The 23,100-nt window shown below is 41.7% G+C and overlaps 1 protein-coding gene and 1 long non-coding RNA gene across 2 annotated transcripts in view; one reads left to right on the top strand and one right to left on the bottom strand.

The window, feature by feature from the left end:
* CALN1 (calneuron 1) overlaps positions 1-11,340 on the bottom strand; it is a 483,181-nt gene extending 471,841 nt beyond the window's left edge. The window contains exon 1 of the mRNA XM_072640114.1: positions 11,194-11,340. Within this exon, the coding sequence (XP_072496215.1) occupies positions 11,194-11,316 (123 nt within the window). The 5' untranslated portion in view covers positions 11,317-11,340. The remainder of the gene's footprint in view (positions 1-11,193) is intronic.
* The window catches only part of LOC140525080 (uncharacterized), a 43,854-nt gene continuing 26,938 nt past the window's right edge, over positions 6,185-23,100 (top strand). Inside the window, exons 1-2 of the long non-coding RNA XR_011973922.1 lie at positions 6,185-6,360; positions 10,524-10,646. This is a non-coding gene — a long non-coding RNA (uncharacterized lncRNA). The remainder of the gene's footprint in view (positions 6,361-10,523; positions 10,647-23,100) is intronic.

Genomic DNA, 23,100 nt, shown 5'->3' with positions numbered 1-23,100 from the left:
GTAGGCTGACTTTAGAAATTTATTGTCCTTTGAAATCTAGCTTATTATCAGCAAGTTCTTGTCCTGGAGGTCTTCACACTGACATCAGGTCCCCAGTGACCCACCTAGGTGCTGAGGATACTATGAGTAATAATCAGAACCTGCTGTCAAGAAGATTACAATTAAACAAGGAGGAAATCCAAGGTCCACTTATTTGCCCTTGAGATCTGAAAGAGTTAACATCGGTTAACTATTCAAAACTTTAGAGAAGCATGATTTTTACTTGTGACAAAACGGATACAACCTGAATGTCCAACAACTAAATAATGGCTGAACAAACTGTGATACATTGATGTAATATAATATTCTCATGCAATTAAGAATGACCAACAGAAGGAAAACAAGGAAATACCAATTGAATGGATGAGAAGTGAAGGAAATTTTCTTTGCAATTAGGAAGGCAAGTCAAATGATCTGTGTGGGGAAGGAAGAAGTTAGCCGCTGCTGCCAATGACCCCCAAGAAAACACTAGACAGTTGCTTTCTCCCCAGCCCCACCTCATTCCAGGTCAACTTGTAAAAGCAGAGCTGGGCCAGGTATCCCAGCCACTGTTGTCAACTAGTTCTCATTCTGCCAAGACTGAGAGGAAGAGCAGTAACTGGAAGAGCAGGGTCTGGTCATCTAGGGAGGTTTCTTTGTGTCTTATTTGCACTCTTGTGTGTTGTGCACATCCTGGAGGAAAGTATGCCAAAATTTTGGGCCATGATGACTCTGTCACAAGATCGTCATGTGTGATTCTTGTCCACATTGTCTGTAAATTCCTTCCTATAGAGAATTCACCCATTGCCTTGGAAGCCTCTCTCTTTATTAATGTCGTGGAGTACCAGTGTATCACTACCCACCCATTAGCTCTATTTCTTGACACTTGGCCAACACAACCCCCTTTCCAGTTATACTAGTCTTTAAAGATGCCCACATTCTGGGCACTGGGAAGCTACATCGAGATCCTGAACTCCTAGTCCCTTTTGAGCCAAAGAAGTTTTAAGAATGGTTTCAAAACATTTTAAGGAAAAATTACCCTAGCCTGCAGAAGGCAGAGCCTTAAGAAGCTGCTCAGAACAAAAGTGCCTCCTTAGTGACCAGCATGATGTTGAGTCAATAACTATGTGCTAGGCAATGGGAAAAATACAGAGTTCAGAAAAGTTCCTGCCCTCAAAGGGCTTCCAGTCTATGAGGGAAATTTACCATTTAAAAAGACAACTTCAAAAACAGAAGTACGCACAGATATGTGTGTATACATCATATATATATATATACACACACACACACACACACACACACACACATACATATATTTTGCACTAGAGATGTACAAAACAAAGTATAATATGATCTCCCAGTGAAGAGATTATTCTGCGAGGGGGAACCAGGAAAGGCTTTATGGGAAGATGACATTTGATTTGGGCTTAAAGGGATAGGTAGAATTTCAGATGAGAAGAGGGAGTTCCAGGCAGAAAAGATGAATTGCTCAAATGCTGTATAGCAATGCAAGAAGAGTAACATTTAAAGAGATGGGCTTGTATGGTATTTTGGGATCATCTGTTTGCTTTCAAAAATGCAATCCTGTACCATATCCTCCAATATCATAATGGGTCCAATGAATTGTCCATCTGCAGTCACTGTCCCAGAATGCATTAACATAATAACATTTGTGGATAGAAGCCACTGGAAAACCTTGCCATAAATAGGAAATCCTCCTTTCACTTGGACTCCTTATAGTGTTTCACCCAGTCTCCCTCTTCTGCACAGCTCTAAATAGTTAGTAGATCTTTGAACAAAATGAGGTCATAGTGGCAACCATCAAAGAATACTGTATTATATAACACTAGCTAGGAGATATTTTGCTGGAGGGGAGCTTTTAAGCCCTGAGGGCATAATGGATAGAGTGCTGAACTTAGAATCAATAAAATCTAAGTTCAAATTTAACTCAGACTTACTGTGTTACCCTAGGCAAGTCACTTAATTTCTCTCAGCCTCAGTATACTTATCTACAAATTGGGGATAATAATAGCAGTTGCCTTACAGAAAAGATGTAAAGATCAAATTAGATAATATGTAAGTAAAGTGCTTTTCAAACTTTAAAATGTTATATAAATGGTAGCTATCATCATCATCCTTATCATCATAGTAAATAAAATGCTTTTTTGGAAATAAACAATACACATGAAGGGATTTTGTTCTCTATCAATTCTTCAATCAATTGTGTAATTCTGAAAAGACATTTATTTGACTCTTTAAAAAAAAAAACATCTACAAAAACCTCCCAGTTTCCTTTTCCAATTATCATCAAGGATGATAATGGCTTCATAGATCATATTCATAAAGATTTTATAGCACTGAGAAAGTAGGCATAGGAATTAGCAGTATTAGTTTCTTCTCAGTCACCTTTAATATTGTTTGCAAAAGAACTATGATCTTTCACATTCTTTTAGAATCTTCCTCTCTTTGGTAGCTAGGTGGTGCAGTGGATAGAGCACCAGTGCAGGAGTCAGGAGGACCTGAGTTCAAATCTCACCTCAGACACTTGACACTCACTAGCTGTGTGACTTTGGGCAAGTCACTTAAACCCAATTGCCTCATCCTGGGTCATCTCCAGTCATCCTGATGAATATCTGGTCAATGGATTCAAATGACTCTGGAGGAGAAGTGAGGCTGGTGACCTGCACAGCCCTCCCTCACTCAAAACAAAGTCAAGTGCAAGTCACATCATCATTTCTCTGATGGCATGGTCTTCTTCGGCAACAAAGGATGAACACACACACAGAATCTTCCTCTCTTTAAGATCTTGACAATTAATCTTTAATGACTTTAAAATGTATTACTTTCAGCATATATCTCACTTATATTTAGTCAGATCTAGCAGTTCTTCCTGACTTCATCTCAAGGGCCACAGTTGCTTCCTCAAAGTAGATACCATGATAGAACCCACTGCTGATAAGAATAGGTCACTATAGAAACCTCAGCAGATCTGCTTCATCCTATACCTATATTACTCTCTCCCTGTCAGTTTAATCTGCAGTTACCCTAGGGGTAATCTCAAATCAAGTTCATTGCGGATTGGTCTTTTTCAATTTCATTTCACTAATTTATGAGGTCATATTACTTATGACTCTACATCCTCTTTCATATTGCTTGGCAAATGATCCTGATCTATAACATAAACCCATGTGGCTTTTGACTGCCATGTCTCTCCATTTAATGAAGGTAGGTGCTTTTTAACTGGGGAGATTTTTGATATCATTTGACCTCTTCCTTGTGGTGACTGTTTTGCACAGTTACAACTCCCTAAGAAATATCGAGGGAACTTATGTCTTTGCTTTTGTCCTCTTTCCAGTTTTCATAGTTGACAGTTTCTTTACCTAGATCAAGGTGGAGCTGCCATAACCATATACCGTGCTGTCTTCTCATCTTTAACTTTCTTATAATTTGGCATTGACTTTTATATTCTTTCCAACCTATTGAGGATGTGGTTAAACACATATGAGTATGAAACAAATGTTCATCCATAAGCAGTCCTTTCTGATGTAATGAATATCATTTTTCACATCACTTGGCCCTTACCATGTCTAGAACCTTCTAGGTCTCTTTTTAGCATCAGTTCCACACAAAAACCTGTCATGAGTGCCTACTGTATGTAAGGCGCTATGCCATCCATCAATCAAGCAGTATCAGTACCTATCTAATACCTACTAAGGCACTCAGAATACAGAGACAGTTCCTGCCTTTGAAGGTCTTACATTCTGTTTTTGTCAATTTGAAACATACAAAACTGTATGTAATTGAGATAACAAAAAGAGGTAATAGGGATTTTTAATGTCATATATGTTCCTCTTTTTCTATTCTTTGTATAAGGAAATGTTTGTCTTGATATTTGTCAAACCATAGCAACACAAAAGAAAAAATTATATATATATATATACACACATATAATGTATATATATGAATGAATGAAAGGCATATAAATAATTGTGAGACATAGTACAACGTGATGAGGCCAAAGATGAGAGATAGACAACCTGCTCTAGAAAAATGTGAAGTGGGGGAGGGAAGCCACTTTTAGTTTGAGGCATCAGGGAAGGCAACAAGGAGAAGGAAAACTCTGAGCTGGATCTTAAAGGAAGAAAAAGATTTTCACAGGCAGAGGTGAGGAGGAAGAACATTCTAAGTAATGGGGAAAACATGCACCTTCCCTAGGCTGAATATAGACATCTAGGAGTTATCTGTGTAGAGGTGAAAATTGAACCCATGGAAGAAGGTGAGCCTGGGGGGAGGGTATGAGTGTAGGGAAAAATGGAAAAGACAAAAGAGAAGTAGGGCAAAGATAGAGCCTTGATTGGGGGACAACACATTCTTAGGGGATGGAAAGAATAACGGGGGGGTGGAGCCAAGATGGCAGACCTGCTTTAGATCTACTCCCCATAGCCCTTAAAACACCTGTAAAAAATGACTCTAAACAAATTCTAGAACAGCAGAAGCCACAGAATAACAGAGTGAAACAGATTTCCAGACTAAAACAGCCTGGAAGGCCAACAGGAAAGGTTTATCGCACCAGGCTCAGAGTGGAGCACAGCCCATTGTGAACCATGCAGCACAGACAGGACTGGAGTGGCTTCAGGGTGCTGAATCATGGGTAGCTGCTGTGGTTTCCAGATTTCTCAACCCATAATTGCCAAAGACAGCTTCAAATGTCAGTAAGAAAGCTCTTTCACCTGGGTGAGAGGGGAGTGAGATCAGCCCCCAGCCCCAGCCCCAGAATAGTGGTAGCCACTGAGGCAACAGAGTCCACTTTTAGAACCCTTGGCCTAAAGACCCTGGGGGAATCTAGCAGTTGATCTGGGTCTCAGTCCTGAGTGGTGGTCCTGGGGTGAGGAGGAGAGCTGGTGTGGCGGAGCTGGTGGTGGCTGTGGAGAGGGAATCCTACTCACAGATCCAGGGCAGAAAAGAGTGTTTTGGGATGCTCGCAGACCAGAGTGCAGACGAGGAGAGAAGTAAACTCCTCTCCATTGATTGTGCTACCTTGGAGAAATTACAGGTCCCTGGAGATATCTCAAAGAACAGCATCTTTTTAAGAACCTCCCAAGACAGAGAATTCACCACCTCTTAAGGTAGCCCTTACACTTTTGGACACCTCTAATTGCTAGGAAGTTTTTCCCAACATCAATTTTAAATTGGTCCATTTGTGACTTCTGTCCGTTGTTTTTTATTCCCTTCTCCCTCTGAGCCTTCTCTTTCACCAGACTAACATCCCTAGTTCTTCAATCAATTCTCATATAACATAGACTCAAGATTCCTCAACAACCCGTTGCCTGGAAACTCCAGCTTACTATCAATCACTCCCAGACAAGGTCTGACAAAGCCAGAGTACAGTGGAACTATCACCTCCCTATTCCTGGAAGCTATATCCCCCTTAATGTAGCCCGAGATTTCATTAGCTGTTTTTTTATGCTGTCTCACATTGCTGACTTACATTAAACTTGCAACCTACTAAAACCACCAGAACCTTTTCTGAACAACTGCTATGTAATCATGCCTTCCCTGTCTTATACTGCATATACTTGTGAAATTTATTTTTGTACCAAAAGACAAGACTTTACACTTGTCCCAATTTAACTTCATATAATTTGATTATGCTCTAACTTGTCAAGATCCTTTTGGATCCTGATTCTCTCATCCACTGTGTTAACTATCTCCCAGTTTTGCACCATCTGCAAATTTGATGTGCATGTCATCTATTCCTTTAGCCAAATAACCAATAAAAATATTAAACAGAACAGATCCTTGGGGTACTCCACTAAAGACTTTTTGCCATGTTCGCTTTGAGCTGTTAGCAAGGACTTTTTTCATTTAGCCATCTACTGAGTTCTGAATCTGATTGTATCCTTGTCTAATCCATATCTTCCCAACTTCTTCACACGCAAAAAGTCTGAAATACTTCATCAATGATTTTGTTAAATCTAGGTAAATTGTATCTGTACAATTCCCCTCATCTACTAGTTCAATAATCCTGTCAAAAAAGAAAAAAAAATTAGGTTAGTCTTGAATGACCAGTTCTTGATGATGTCATGGAAATTCTTTGTATCATAATGATCTACTCTAGAATTCTCCTAGAAATCAGAACCAAATTCATGAGTCTATGGGTTTCAGACTCTGTTTTCTTCCCATTTTTGAAAATCAAAATAATATTTGCCCTTCTCCAATTTTATATTTTCCACGGCCTTTCAGATATCATCAGCAGTGGGTCAGCAACCGTACCTGTCGGTTTTCAAGAACTGAGATGTAATTCATCTGGGCAGGGGACTTGAATGCATCAAGGACAGAGAGGTGCCTTCTTATTATTTCCTTGTTTATCTTAGGTATCAACTCTTTACATATGTTTGTTCTGTTGTTTCCAGTATAAAGGTCATTCTCCTTTGCAGAGAAAACACAAATGAAATAACAATTGAGCCTACTATCTGCTGTCAGTTATCATCATTCCCTCCTAACTTAAACCAGGGTCCTATCTTTCCTCTGAGCCTCCTTTTTCTTCTGATGTCACAAAAATGAAATGAAACCCTTTTATTGACCTTAGCTTCCCTTGCCAACCTCAGCATGTTTTAAGTGTTAGCATTCTTCATGTTATTTTTTGTAACACCACACTATGCTTTGATCTTTGCCCTCTGTTATATGAGCTTGTTTCCATCTTTCTTTTTCAGGTCTAAGTTATTTGATGAGTTTACTTTGCATCACTATTGATCTTTTCAGATAAAGCCCACTTTTCTTCCTCATTAGAATTCTCCTTTGCGTCTTCAGAATAGTATTCTTGAGTATCTCTTATCCTTTCTGGACTGAATACTCCTGAAGCGTTTAACTCCATGGGATCTTATCCATTTTCTCTGAAATTTGACTTACCAAAATCTAAAGTACAAATTAAACTATACCCAGATTTTCTCCACCTCTTCTATTAGAAAGTCTAAAATGAAGTGTACACTTTTCCCCCAGGGTCCTTATCATTCTTACACCCAGAAACCAGTTCCTTCCTGGTGGTGAGAATCAGACTCAGAATAGCATTTTCCCTTGTTCATTCCTCAATCTTTTTATGGATGAAATTATCCCTCCAGCAAATGAGGACATTTTTAACTGTTCTTCTTTTGCCAGAGAAAATATCTGGATAATTGAAGTCACCCATCACTGCTATATCATGCCTCTATATTCACTGGGCTCTGTTTTCCAGACTCCTCACTTATTTCCTCTCTGTCCAGGTAGCCTGTGGTATAAAAGTCATTTTTGTTTCTCTCTCCGTTGACATTCAGCGCAAGTATTCTCCATCATTATTTTCCCCTCTGGATTCTGACTTTCTCATATGAGTATACCTTCTTCTTACATAATGCTATCCCTCTCTCCTCACTAACACCAACACTACCCTATTTCCTTTGAGTGAGATATACCCATCCAAATTCACAATCCAGTCATGACTTTTATCCCACCAAGTCTTAGTGAGATCTATGAGGTAAACTTTGTCTCCACACATCAGTCTTTTTTCTCTTCTCTGTTATTCAGACTTCAGACATTTTTTACATTAGGTCCTCTGGGCCATGGGTTTTACTACTATTTCCTTGGATTTTGTAGTCTATGCATTTCTGATTATTCCAGCTGCTCATTCTTCCTTCCTTGAGGCTACTCTTTCTATTTGGGAATATACACACGCAGTCCTCTCCCTCCTTCTTCCTTTTTAGTTTGAAACCCTTTTGATGAGATATGTAAGGCACCTGGAAAATATATTCCAACAGGTGTACTCCACCTGTGACCAGGAATCTACCGTCACTTGATGTTTAAGCTGTGGTCCAGGAAAGCCAGATGTTCACTTCCCAAATTGATTTTTTTCCCTTCTTTATCCCTTCCCTCACATGACAACTTTTACCCTTGTAGTCTTCAGTTTCTTTCCCAAAACTTCATAATCATTGGCAATATCTAGAAGTGTCATTTGTACTCATATGATTCCCCTGCAGTGGGTAGCTATCACCCATTTGGCATTCTTTGTTGCATCTTGGGCATATGCCATGGCAGAAAAGCATATTTCCCTATTATTCTTATTCAGTCAACAAACAGTTGCCTCAACACCACACCTGGGCAGGAAATCACCAACTACTACCATCCTACTCTGCTTCTTCTGCCTCCAACGTAGCATGGTGCCTGGCTCACAATGGGCACTTAATAAATGATTGTTGATTGATGGATTGATTGATTCAAGGAAGAAGGGATCCTTCTAAGGTAGAAAAGGATTAGGCTCCTAGAGTAAAACTTAAAGGAGGAGAAAAATGCCAAAGTGCAGAGATTGGAGCAAGAGATCAGGGGAATCTGTTCCAGTCATGGTGGGGCAATATGTGCAAAATCATGGAGGTCAAGATGACATTCTAAAACAGTGAATGGTCCAGTTAAGCTGAAGTATGGTATACATGAAGGAGAATACCATGAAACAGGTTAGAATGTAGACTGAAGTCAATGGTAGGCTGTAGGTGGCTTTAAATGCCAGGATAACGAACATTCAGCCTTTTTAACAACTAGAGCTGTCCAAAAATGGAACGACCTGAAGGAAGGGCCCAAGCAGAAACTTGACAATCATTTGTGAGCTCTTTGAAGTTCCTTCCCTCTCTGGGAGCCTATCAGCCAAGCACAGCCAACTATCTTCCCTTTACCCAGGTAGCATCAGGTTCCAAGTAGCTAGCTATGAGATATCTTTACAAATCCCTAAATAGTCCACAGAAACCCTCCCTCCTGCCCATTGCTTTGGATTTCTACTGTCAAACATTGTCTTGAAAGGAAGAGTGGGCCAAAGACTATTTAGAAAGCTACAGTAAGGAATTTACCTTCTGGATCTATTCCTTCCTTCTACCATGTTTGTTTTCCCTTGGTGTATGAGTCTGGTGGAATTGAAGAAGGAAGGGTCTTCAGATATTGCCTTTACATCTCCATTATTATATATAATAGAAAGAATATTGGCTTTGTAATCAGAGGACCCAAATTCAAACCCTGCCTTTGGATTTCCCTATCTGTGTGACCTTGGGCATGTAACTTCCCAGGCCTCAGTTTCCTCATCTGTAAAATGAGGAGTTTGGACCAGATGGCTTCTAAGATTCCTCCTACCTCTAAATCTATGTTCCTATCTGTAACTTTCCTCACTAGGTTTCAGTTTCCTTATCTGTAAAATAAAGGAGTTAGACTAAATGATCTCTGAGGGACCTCCCAGTCTTAGATCTATAATCCTATAAGGCACATCCCTGACTGGTTCTCAGTTTCCTCACCTGTAAAATGGGAGAAGTGGAACTTCATAACCTTTGAAGTTCGTTCCAGCACTTGTTCTTAAGCATATGAACCCTGGTGCTTTAGCTGCCCTTGGGAACAGTGTGCCTGCCTTTCAAAAAGTTACAGCCTCTCCTTTTCTCCTTTCTTCCAATCTCCCCTCACTCCAAAGTCAGAATCACGGCAGGAGGGGAAGGGAGAACCACCCTACTGTGCAGCACTCCCCATTAACCAGCTGCATTGTACCCTCCCTCCTCCCCTGTTTCTCAGACACCAAGTTTGTATTAAAAGGACATTTATTGGGTTCAGGATTTATATGGCTCCTGAGTCTGTGTTTTTGCCTCAAACCATGCCCTTCCACACCCACAGCTGCTGACTCCTGGGTAGAAAAGTCAAAAACAAAGGGCTGGATTATTCAAAGATGGGCCATCATTAAAATGTTGTCTCTGCCCTGCTTTTCCTGATTTCCACCCCCACCCCCACCCCCACCCCCCTGCAAACAGCCACATCTATGGCCCCTTAGTTTGTTCAAGGCCGAACTATAAACAGTTTTGTCCACCGACATGAACCCATAGAAAGAGTACTAGCTGGAAAATCAGAGGACTTTGGTTTAAATCCCACCTCTGTGACCGTGGGCAAGTCTCTTCAATTCCTCAACCTCAACTTCCTCATCTGTAAAATAAGGGGGTTGTGCTGGATGGCCACTGAAGTCCCTTCCAGCTCTGGCTCTGAGATCCCATACAGGGGTGGGAAACCTTCGACCTCGAGTCTACTTGTGGTCCTCTAGGTCCTCAAGTGAGGCCCTAAAGTTTGGATTCCATCAGAAGGCTGCACTTGAGAACCTAGAGGGCTGCATGTGGCCTCGAGGTTGCAGGTAACCCACCCCTGCCATAGGATCTGTTGAGAAAGAGGAGGATTGTTTAATCCCCCCAAAGCCCTTGGTCAGATCCTTCCTGAGTCAAGCAACAGATTCCTGATGGAGCAGAATGCCTTGACCAGAAATCACCTCTGTGCCAAACCAGCCCTAAGCTCTCCTCTTCCTCTTCAGCTCTCCTCTCCTTCCATTTCTCAGAAACAGCTTGGACTATTAGGAATTTTCAGAAGCCCACAAAGGCAGTAGCTTGTTTGGGTGGGGGGCAGGGGTCAGACAAAGGATTTGTTTTGGGCTCTGACTTTTTTCATTTTTTCCCTTCTTTACATTTTGAAAGCATTTCTCAACACTGTGAGCATCTCCAGGAAGAAAAATAAATAAGCAAGATTGGGGAGAAGTAAGAGGCAAACTTTCCCCAAACCCACACCAGCTCAGGAACCAGGGGAGATCAAGGTCTCAGGTAAGTGGAATATTCTTCTCATCCCGTGCCAGGCACATCCCCCAGCACCCAGCAGATAGAGTGGCATAGTCAGGAGGGAGTCTTGCCCTCCCCAAGCCAGCATCTCCCCCCAGGCTCCACTCCAACTTTTTCATGCTTAAGGCAGAAAAACACCCTAGGAGATCAACCAACTCTCTGTGAGCTACTGATGTAGGGAGTGCCAAAGCTCTCCTCTGGGGCTGTAAATATAACCAATTAAAACCAGCCAGACTCAGGGGTTTTATTACAATACCTGTTTTCCAACTGGGATAGCTCTCCACGCCCCCCAACTCCCCATGACTCAAATCTTTACAAGGCTCTCCTCTCCTCCCTGCTCCTCCCCTCCCCCAACCTGGCATTGGACACACTCCACATACACATATGTTCACACACACACACACATATTCACACATTACCACTTCCTCCCTTAAGTAATATAGACTGGTCACATTTCTGAACAACCAATCCCTCTAAAAAGCTTGTTCCACCAGGTGAAGGACTTGGGGAGGGGATATTTAAGAGGGAAAACTTGCCAGGTAGGGAAGTCAGGGGCCTGCCTTCTCCGTCGCTCCTCACTTCCTCCGGGGGACCCTCTGCTCCCCTTTTCCTGGTGCTGGGGTGGCCCCTCTCCATGTTGCTCTGGTAACCGCATCAGGTATCTGGAGCTGGTGTGGTATTTTCCTGGAGATTTGTAAGCCCATCAAGGGACCAGCAGCAAAGGTGCCCAGACTCTGCAAAAGAGTTGACAGAAAACTTACTGCCTGGTCTGAAATCAGTTTATCATTTATTCAAAATAAATTTCCTAAATAATTCACACCTCCCCACCCTCTCCCCCTGGTTTAAGTAGGAACACAATAGTGGCACCAAGAATCTAATTACAGCTGTGACAGATGTTTAGTTATTAATAAAGCCTCAATGTCACCGCAGGGTATTACATAACAAAATCTAACCGGCCGGGGAAGCCAGCCCTCATATTTACAGGTACTTTTCCATTCATGCTCTCCTGGGCTTTGCTATAGTACAAAGACTGTGGGTAGAAGGGGTGGCAACAAGCCAGATTGGAGCTAGTGGGGAACCCCAGCCCCGTGCCGGCATCATTCAGCTGCCTTTCTGTTGGAGAAAAGAACAGGAATTTAGGGTGAAATGTGTCCCATGAAGGACAGGAGGGGATTCTCGCCTACATCTTCTGGGCACCTAGTGCCAAACACAGCAAGTCCCTTAACCTTTCCAAGCCTTGATTTCCAAATCTGTAAAATGGAACTAATAATACTTCTAGGGCTTATATCTCAGGGTTTCTGCAAAGCTCAAATAAGATAATATGACATGAAACATGGCTCGGTAGATAGAGGCTAGCTTTAGAATCAGTGTCTCTAACATACACACACAGAGAACTATAGCATTTTTTGAGTTAAAAGGGCCACCTGGACCAGAAGGAATCCTCCTTCTCCCCAACACAGACCCAACAAATGGTCTTCCAGCCTTTACTTAAAGACCTCCAAGGATGAGGAATCCACCTACCCCAAACATCATTCCATTCATAAGAGCTCAAATTATTAGGAAGTTTTTTCTGACATCCATTTGTCTCTTTTCAAATCCTCCCATCGCCCAACTCCACTACAGGTTCCACTCTCTGGGCCAAACAGAACATGTCTGAGCTCTCTTCTAAGTTACAGCTCTTCAGATATTTAAAGCCAGTGACCATACTCCTTCTGAGTCTTCTTTCTCCAATGTAAATATTCCTAGTTCCTTCCAGTTCTCATATGACAAGATTCAAGTTGTTCTACCTAGGTTGTCCTCTTCTGGACCTTCTTGAAGTATGGTGTCTAGAACCAATCGTAGTATGAGGTCTGAGAGGGGATCATCATCTCCTGACTACTACAAGATAAGTCTCTCTTAATGCAGCCTAAGATCCCATTAATTGATTTTGGCTGTGACCTCATACAGTCCATTCCAACCCCACCCCACCCATCACAGCCCAAACTTTGTCAAGGAGAAGATGGAGGATGTTAGGAGAGAAAGGATGGAGGAGGAGGAAGGAAGATGGGAAATGTTGGAGCAAGAGAAGAAATGAGGTATAATGATAAAGCAAGAATAGAAGAGGGGGTAGGAAGCTCTGCCTTCTCCCTTGGGGTATTTCTGGTTTGATGAAGAAGACAACAGAAAGCATCTACCCTCAGGGAATAGTGTATCTAATGGAGAAGACACATGAGTCTTCCCCCACCTACCCAACAGAGAGATCAGTGCTTCTCCCTTCATACTGGAGGTTCACCAAGTGCAGAAACCATGCATCCACCTTAAATCCAGAAGCTCCTTGAGGACAAGGGTCAGGTCTCCATCGACAGACCCAAAGCCCTCCAAGTTCAGGGCCAATGCCACCTTCTCCTCAGTTTGTGAGATCTGCTATCTCTTCAAATGATCATGTAGGTATCCCAAAAGTCTAAGTGCAGTTTTAAGCTTCAATAGCTTAACATTCACTTTTCAATAAGTTTCAATGGGTTAGTTTAAGTTCAATTAATTCAGTAAGTTAGTTTTAAACTGTAGGCATGGTTTATATATCACAGAGAGGTAATGGACTACCATGGATAACACCTGGGCTCTGGAAGCAGAGGACCCACATTCAAGTCCAGCCCCTTATGCTTCCTACCTATATGACCTTGGATGAGCCATTTCACCCCCTGGGCCTCAGTTTCCTCATCTGTAAAATGAGAAGATTAGATTCTGTGATCTCAGAGGTCCCTTCCACTTTTAAATCTATACTCCTATTATTTCCCCTACAATTGAATAGGCAAAGATGATTTTCTCACTTTTGTGCTTTGGGCCTATCCCAATCCTTGGCACATATTTAGGCTTTAAGGCCTGAAATTATATTTTCCCTTATTCATTTTTATATTTATACTATCATGCTTATTATATTTTTCCTCACTTAATCCTCATCATAACCCTGTGAGGTCAGTACTATTATCATGACCATTTTAGAGAGGAGGAAATTGAGGCTCTGAGGGTCTCCCAAGGTCACCTGGTTAGAAGATGTTTGAGATGGGATGTGAAAATCTTCTGGACTTGAATTCTATCTGCTTCTCCTTGAGACCTTCACCTGGTACCAGTTTTGGACTCCACTATTCCTTCCATATCCCAAGGGGTGGGGGGCACAGCACTCCACAATCTGGAAAATCCACATAACCTCCTTGGCCCTCTCTTCATATCACAGAAGTCTGAATTATTATGGCATTAAAAGATAAAACAAGTTGACATCATACAATACTCTATATACACTGCTGCATTTCTGAGTTTTTAAACTTTTTTTGTGTGGTCTGCAGCTTCCACAAAACTCCCCCCAAAATTCCCATTAGTTTCTTATGCTGACCCACGACAAATAGAAAACATGATGGGGAAAGTCATGATGTGGAAGAGATAACTGGACACTGTCATTCTTAATCATTCCGACTGCCTCTGAAGGCTAATCTAGCCCCAGAAGGTCCTATATGCCATCAACGGGTCAAATGCTGCCCTCTTGAGGCCACTAACTGTGCAGTGGAAGGAGTGGTGGCCACACAGTCAGGAAGATCTGAGTTCAAATCTCTACCCAGACACTTGCCATCTGTAAAACCCTGGCTCAAGTGATTTAACATCCTGCTTCAGTTTCCTTAGCTGAAATGGGGGTAATAACAGCACCTCCCTCCCAGGGTTGTTGTGAGGATCAAATGAGTGAATACATATGAAGTGCTCAGCACAGTGCTTGGCACATGGTAGGTACTTAATAATAATATGCCCTTCCTAACCCCCTCCCCCCCCCCCAGAGGATGGGACTTGCCAGGAAATTTTAGGAAAAACAATTTTTTGCCTAATTAGCTAGCCCAGGAACTAGCAGGCCAGCAGGGCCCACGCAGCCACCTGTCTACTGCCGTCATACCTGTCTACTCCCAGGTGCTCTGTGAGCAAGCTTGGATCAATTAGTGGTTAAAATGGAAAGTGATTGTTATAAATTATATAATTACATTACTGCAGATGGCACACATGTGAAATTCCGATCACACAGGCCAGTGTTGTTGAGGCTGGAGGCAGGTCCTGCTTTGTCCTCAACAGATTCCCCACCTCTTTGATGATCCCTTCTCCCTAGCACTCCCTTGGGGATGCTTTCAGGTTTCAGCCCCCAGGAAGACTCTATTCCCTATCACTAACACTATTTGAGCACCTGCTCTGTCCAATCCCCTGAACCACTGTTGTGGCTTCCTAGGAACCTCATGGCAGAACCCAAAGTGGTCCCAAATTTTGCTCTCCAGCCAAATCTGAAGAACCATCACTAGGAATTTTTGCACTTAGGGCTAGACCAGGGGTGGAGAGTGGTTTAGAACAGTCTGAGAGATCACTCAGGTTACATGCTGGGATAGTGCTGTCGGCACCTACTAAATTTCAGTGCCCGAGACAAAGTCCCATTTGCCTGACCCCAGTAAGAGCTCTGCAGGTTTTTCAGGACATCAAACCTCCTTCTCTTAGACAAGCATATGCACATCCCACCTCTTCAAAGTGTTCTTCTGGCAATCTAGTTAAACAAATCAGCGGAAACCAAGTTTCTAGAGGCATTAGCAGAACACACAAAGAAAGACATTTTATTTTCAAGGATGCTTTTAGTTGCCATGACACTCCCGAGAAGACTGGAAGACATTAAGGTTGTAAGAGCAGATTTCAGGGGGCGAATTGGCTGTATACCTCATCGTCTGTCACCTCCCCTAGCACCCAGGAAACCTGTTGCCCCACCCCAAGAGTACTTAGTGGGGAAGAGCTACTCTCCTGCTCTCATCACTGCTCTGGCCATGAGACTGCCCAGAATATCTGGACTGTAGTGATGCCTTTGAGTTGATGTTGTCCTCCCTCCTGGGCTCCTGTGTGGCCCCTTTTGTGAAAATTTCTCTGATCCCTCTAGGGCAAGAGCTCTCAAACTAGGGTTCATGAATTCAGGGGCGTGTGTGTATACACATACACACATACGTGTATATATAAACATATGTGTGTGGTGTGTATGAATAAAATATAGGCACATATAGACATATATACCCATGCAGAGAAATAATATAATGAAATAATTATAATTTATATAATGTAATACATAATAAAACATGATATAATTAATATTACTATATATCCACTCACATATATATAGTAATATTAATTGGTTTCCTTTATATTCCCATGTGTTTTATTCATTTATAAATATTATTCTGTGACAGGACCCAGAGAATTCTGTCACTAAAAGGAGGCCATAACTAAAACAAAGAAAAAAGGTTAAAGATCTTTTCTTCAGGGAAAGTATTCTTTCCCTCCCAAAATTATGTTATACTTGCTTATTAGTGTACGGAGAATGCACACGCCTTGAGAACAAAAATGTCTTTAGGGGGCTTGCTACCTTTTTTTTTTTTTTTTTAACCAGACCTGTTATACTAGTTGTATGACTCTGGGCAAGTCACTTCACCCTGTTTGCCTCAGGTTCCTCATCTGTAAAATGAACTTGGGAAGGAAATGGCAAACCACTCCAGGATCTTTGCCAAGAAAACCTCCAATGGGGTGACAGAGAGTCAGACACGACTGAATAACCACAAAATGATTTCACAGGTGTAGAGAATTTCTTATGAGGAATGCCATTACTCTATGTAGATCAGCATCTTTTCTGAATTGCCCACAACCACTGGAGGTTAAGCAATTTGCCAGGGTCACAAAGCCATAGTGGGTCAGAACCCATGGAGTCAGTATACGTCAGAGGTGAGTTAAACTCAGGTCTTCCTGACTCAGAGGCCAACTCCCTATTCACTATGCCACGTGGACTCTTATTAATAAGGAATACATTTTTATTGAATTGATTTACAAATAGTAGGTACTTACTAAATGTAGGTTGAATTAGATTGGGTTGCATACAGCAAGTAACTAAGAAATGCTGGTGGGATTGAGCTGTATTACACACAGGCAATCAATAAATATTGATTGAATTGTTGCACATAGTAGGCATTTCATAAACATTCATTGAATCTGTTTGAATTTTATGAATTTAATAAGTATTTGTTGAATTGGGTCACCAATAGTAAAAGCTTAGGAATTACTGGTTGAACTGAATTATATTCAGTGGGTATTTCATATTAGTTAGCATTTATTTAGGTAGTTAAGGTTTGCAAAATGCTTTACATATATTGTCTTTTGGATCCACTGGACAACCCTGTAGAGTAGGTGTTATTATTAGCCTCATCTTATAGATAAGGAAGCTAGAGCTCTGATAGGTAAAAAGACTTGCCTGGAGGCATACCGAGAAGAGTCTGAGACTAGATTGAAACTCAAGTGTCGCTTCCTCCAAGTCTAGCACATCATAGAGTACCACCAAGCTACCTAAATTACAAATGTAGGTTAAATAGAATTGGGTTGTCTACAGCAGGTGACCAATACATGTTGGTTGAATCAGGTTGGATTATGCAAAGTAGACAATTGATTTAATTGGATTGGATTGTACACAGTTGGCAAGTAATAAATGTTGGTTGCTTAGTTTGGTTTTAATTAATTTGTGAATTCGTTTTAGTACAAATTTAATAACGCAGCTAGTTGGATCAATGGATAGAGCTCTGAGCCTGGAGTCAGGAAGATCTCTCCATTGACAGAACAGGAGAGCTGATGTGCAGCCAAGGTGAGGGGGATTCCAAATTTGGAAACAGGAAGGAAGATCTATATCCACCAAAGTGCTGCTCAAGGGCAAAGACTGGCTTTTTTCCCTTTCCTGTGTTTCCTACGACACAGAGCTGAACTCACAGTAGGTACCCAATACTTGTTGAATCAATCCAAACCCCTAAATTGGTAGATTTTTCTTTTCTTTTTTTTTAAAGGGGATGGGGGGAGGAGAAGAAAGGGGAGGAAGAAATGAATACATGAGCTTGACCTTCCAAAGTCAACTTGCAAATTCAGGATCATTTAAAAAGCTTTCCAACGGCTGGTCTCTAAGCAAAAGACCTAATGGTTTTAGCTTCTGGCTAATTCCCGGCAGACCCCAGAATGCTGCTTTCCCTGGCCTGGAGCAACACACTTCTATCCCTCCATCAAAACAGCTCCTAAGATTTAGAACTGAAAGGGACCTTAGAGATCATTCAGCCCAATGCCCTCATTTTCTAGATGAGAAAGCTGAAGTCCAGAGAGGGTAAGGACCTTGCCCAATGTTACACAGTTTGTCAGGTCTCCTGATTCTCTAGCAGTCCTCTTTACACTGGGATGCCCAACATCCCTCCCCCATCCAACAAGCATTTCCTCACCCTCTGCTATCAGACTATTTCTGTGCTAAGAACTATGAGGGTCACAGAGAAGGAGAAGGAATAGCCCCTTCTAACAAGATAGTCTAGCTGAGGAAACAAGACCCAAAAAGGGAGCAGGAGAGAATGGAAGGCACTCTCAATTTAGAGTCAGAATGGGCAACCCCTTAATTTTATGAAGAAGGAAACTGAGGCCCAAAGAGATACTTAACTTAGTTTTTCAAAAGATCTGGGAATGGAACATTGGATGAATAAATTTTGAATGGAAGATGCCAAGGGATGCAAAACCAATGTGGATAATGGGGCAACCCTCTCCACTAGGCAATCTGTGAATGAGTCTGGGTGTTGATACATTCCCAGGTTTCCTTCTCAATAAAATGAAGGACTAGGTAAACTCTAAGGGCCCTTGCAGCTCTAAATTATTCCTACCTGTGCAACCTTGAGCAAGCCACATAAGCTCTTTGGGGCTCAGCTTCCTCATCTGTAAAATGAAAGAGCTGGAGTCCATAGACTCTGAGGTCTCATTTCAGTTCTGAATCTATGATTCTCTGATCCTAAGACATTTGAACTCTCTGGATCTCAATTTCCTCACTTGAAAAATGCAGGCATTGGACTAGACTTATCCTTCTTTGTTTCACAGACCCCTTAGACAGTCTGATGAAGCCTTCTGGTCCTTCCTCAGAATAATGTTCACTGCCTACCTTTGTAATTGAAGGAAATACTAAATTTCACTTAGAGGTTAGTGAAAATAATGATACAATATCTTTTCCCATCCAAGTTCACAAACCACCCTGAAATCAACTCACAGATCTATTGGGCATCTGTAGACCCCTGATTAAGACCCTCTAGACTAGATGGCCTCTTAAGGTTTCTTCTAGGACAATATCCATCATTTAGCACAATGTCTGGCATATAGTAGGGACTTGACAAATATTGATTAATTGATGAATGGATAGGTGGATAATTCTGTTTGTCCAAATGTAAACTCTTTGGGGGTAAAGATTGTTTCTTCATTTTTGTACCCCTAGCAAATAACACAGACCTTAGTACATAGTAGGTATTTTCTAAATGCTTGCTGACTGATTTGATCAATGAAGAAGGTAGGGACCAAAGCCAGTTTATGTTCATCCCAGCCCTCCTTCAATGTAGTTGAATGACTTACCCCAGAGAGTTTTTGATGGGACTTATCTCTCTTGGAGGAGTCCAGGGAGGGAGGCGGGAGGGGTGAAAGCAGCTTCCTGGATTCTGTTTCTAAGAAAGAAGAAAGCTACTACAGTGGGCCTGGACTCCGCTCCTAAGATGACCTATTCCTAGGGATGTAGAGTCTGCAACAGATGCTTCTGAGTGCCTAAGTAAATTGCCAAAATGGCCCAGGCTCCTGGATGTAGTTGGGATCTCAGGGATCATTTAGTCCAACCTGTTCTGAAGAAAGAAATCCTTCTACAAGAGGTCATCCAGTCTTTGATGAAGACTTCTGGCTTGAGGGAACTCCTTCCTTCTCAAGCAAGTCCATCCTACTACATTCCTACTCATGCTAAGTATCCATTTATAGAGTATAAATTGAAGGAATCTCATTATTGTTAAGATTTTCTTTATGTTAGAAATATAGTCTCTCTGTAATTTCTACCCATAGCTCCTCTGGGGCAAAACTGCCTCTCTCACATGATGTCCATTCATATCCTTGAAAACAGCTGCCATGTTCCCACAAGTCTCCTCTTCTCCAGGTTAAACATCTCTAGTTCTTTCAATTGATCCCACAAGAGCAAGATACCTAGGTCTCTACCATTAGAACATAAGTTGCCTGAAGGGAGGGACTATTTTCACTTTTTTCTTTGCATCCTCAACACTTAACCGACATAAAGTAATTAGCAACCACTTAGGGATTGAAATGGGGGTTGAGTAATTATAGGGCATTTAGCACAATGAATAAAAGGCACCCTAGGGCATTATGGAAAGAGCACTGCCTCTGGAAATCTGCTTTCAAGTCCAATCCTTGATGCTTGCTGCCTGCATGACCTTGGGAAAGTCACTTAACATAACTGGGCCTCAGTTTCCTTAACTGTAAAAAGGTGAAGTTGGCCTCAGTGGTCTCTGAGTGCCCATCCAACATCTCACGAAATCATGATTCCAGCACCAAGTCTGAAAAGTAGGACGTTCATCCTGCCATACATATCATTCTTCTATAGATATGAGAGATCCCGACTTATCCCTGCTTCACCCAAGATACTAGGGAATGTCAGAAGTGGGAGGGGGATCTGAGGTCATTCAATCTCATCACTTCACTTTACATAGGGAGGTAACGGGGGCGGGGGGTCTAGGAAGGGGAAAGGATTCGCCAAGGTCACCCAGGAAAGAACTAGAATGCCCTGAACAATGCTCCCACCTTATTAATAACTCCTAACACACACACACACACACACACACACACACACACACACACCACATTCTATTCAAATGGAAATCCCAAAGTTCTCCGCTTCCAACCATGGGACATGGAGACACTTTCTGAACTTGGCCCCTGGAGACTATATCATTTTTGTGCAAGGCCACATAAAATGAAAATGGTCTGCAAACATCAGGTTGGTTTTTTATTAAAGTGAGTCTGGAGTTCTTGATAGTAAGATGATGCAGAGAGCATGGTTGAGCCCTGCCAAGTTTCACTGGAGCAGGTTAGAGTGGTGAACTGGCAACAGCGTCTGAGTTTGTGGAGGAGGGAGACAGTCTTACAAAACACTCAGGCTAAGTGTCCATTTATAGAGTATAAATTGAAGGAAACCAGAAAACCCTGGGCAGTGGATAGAGTGCTGGGACTGGAGTCAGGAAGGGTAATCTTCCTGAGTTCAAATCTAAACTCAGACATTTACCAGCTATATGGCCCTGGTCTAGTCACTTCACCCTGTTTGCCTCAGTTTCCTCATCTGTCAAATGAACCAGAGAAGGAAATAGCAAACTGCTCCAGTATCTCTGCCAAGAAAACCCCAAATAGGGTCACAAGTCAGACACGAGGGGAAGAGCCAAGATAGAGGAGTAAAAGGATGGATCTGCTCTAGCTCTACCCTCATAGCCCATAAAACACCTGTAAAAATGACTCTAAACAAATTCTAGAGCAGCAGAAGCCACAAAATGACAGAGTGAAAGAGATTTCCAGCCCAAGGCAGCCTGGAAGGCCAACAGTAAAGGTCTATCACACTGGTCTTGGAGCAGAGTACAGGCCAGCTTTGGTCACATGGCACAGCAGGGAGAGGACTGAAGCAGGCCTCAGGGCGCAGAATCGTGGGTAGCAGCTGCAGTTCCCAGATTTCTCAACCCACAAACACCAAAGACAGCTTCAAAGGTCAGTGAGAAAGTTCTTTCACCTGAGTGAGAAGGGAGTGGGGTCCAGTCCTAGCCCCAACTCCAAGGTGGCAGAAACTGCTGTGGCAACAGAGCCCTTGGCCTGAAGACCCTGGGGTAATCGAATGGCTGATCTGGATCTCAGCCCTGGGGTGAGGGAGAGCGCTGCTGTAGTGGAGCTGCTGGAGGTTCGGGAGTGGGAATTCTACTTGTGGATCCTTGGCAGAAAAGCTTGTGGTTGCTTCCAGACCAGAGTGCAGGCCAGGAGAGGAGTAAACTTCTCTCCCTTGATTGTGTCACCTTGGAGGAACTGAGAACTTACAAATCTTTAGAGTATACCCACCACTTGACAAAGGACTCAAAATTCAAGTAGCTGGCTGGGAAAATGCCACCAAAAGGAAAAAAATAAGACAACAGAAAATTACTTTCTTGGAGCAAGTATTTTCTTCCATCCTTTCAGATAAGGAAGAACAAAGCATACCATAAGAAGAAGACATCAAAGTCAAGGCTTCTGCATCCAAAACCTCCAATATGAATATACAATAGTCTCAGACCATGGAAGAGCTCAGAAAGGATTTTGAAAATCAAGTAAGAGAGGTGGAGGAAAAATTGGGAAGAGAAAGGAGAGCAATGCAAGAAAATCATGAAAACCAAGTCAACAGCTTGCTAAAGGAGATCCAAAAAACCGCTGAAGAAAATAACATCTTTAAAAATAGATTAACTCAAATGGCAAAAAGAGGTCCAAAAAACCAATGAGGAGAAGAATGCTTTAAAAATCAGAATTAGCGAAATGGAAAAAGAGGTTCAAAAACTCACTGAAGAAAATAGTTCTTTAAAAATCAGAATGTAGCAGATAGAAGCTAATGACTTTATGAAAAGCCAAGAAATTACTAAACAAAACCAAAAGAATGAAAAAATAGAAGACAATGTGAAACATCTCACTGGAAAAACAACTGACATGGAAAAAAGATCCAGGAGAGACAATTTAAAAATTATAGGACTACCTGAAACCCATGATCAAAAAAGGATCCTAGATATCATCTTTCATGAAATTATCAAGGAAAATTGCCCTGATATTCTAGAACCAGAGGGTAAAATAAACATTGAAAGAATCCACTGATCACCTCCTAAAAGAGATCCAAAAAAGAAAAACTCCTAGGAATATTGTAGCCAAATTCCAGAGTTCCCAGGTCAAGGAGAAAATATTGCAAGCAGCCAGACAGAAAGTATTGTGGAAATATAATCAGGATAACACAAGATCTAGCAGCTTCTACATGAAGGAATCTAAGGGCTTGGAATATGATATTCCAGAAGTCAGAGGAACTAAGATTAAAACTAAGAATCACCTACCCAGCAAAACTGAGTATAATGCTTCAGGGGAAAAAATGATCATTCAATGAAATAGAGGACTTTCAAGCATTCTTGATGAAAAGACCAGAGCTGAATAGAAAATCTGACTTCCAAACACAAGAATGAAGAGAAGCATGAAAAGGTAAACAGGAAAAAGAAATCATAAGGGACTTACTAAAGTTGAACTGTTTATATTCCACATGGAAAGATAATATTTATAACTCTTGTAACTTTTCTCAGCATTTGGGTAGTTGGAGGAATTATATACATATATATAGACAGAGGGTACAGGATGAGTTGAATAGGAAGAGATGATATCTTAAAAAATAAAATTATGGTGTGCAAGAGGAATATATTGGAAGGAGAAAGGGAGAAATGGAATAGGGCAAATTATCTCTTATAGAAGAGGAAAGAAAGCGTTTTTTTCAATGGATGGGGAAAGGGGGGAGCTGAGAGGGAAAAGGTGAAGCTTACTCTCA

Source organism: Notamacropus eugenii, chromosome 2, assembly GCF_028372415.1.
Source record: "Notamacropus eugenii isolate mMacEug1 chromosome 2, mMacEug1.pri_v2, whole genome shotgun sequence".
In the NCBI taxonomy this organism is placed as follows: domain Eukaryota; kingdom Metazoa; phylum Chordata; class Mammalia; order Diprotodontia; family Macropodidae; genus Notamacropus; species Notamacropus eugenii.
Note: the sequence above shows the minus strand (reverse complement) of the source record. Positions and strands in the feature narration are given on the sequence as shown.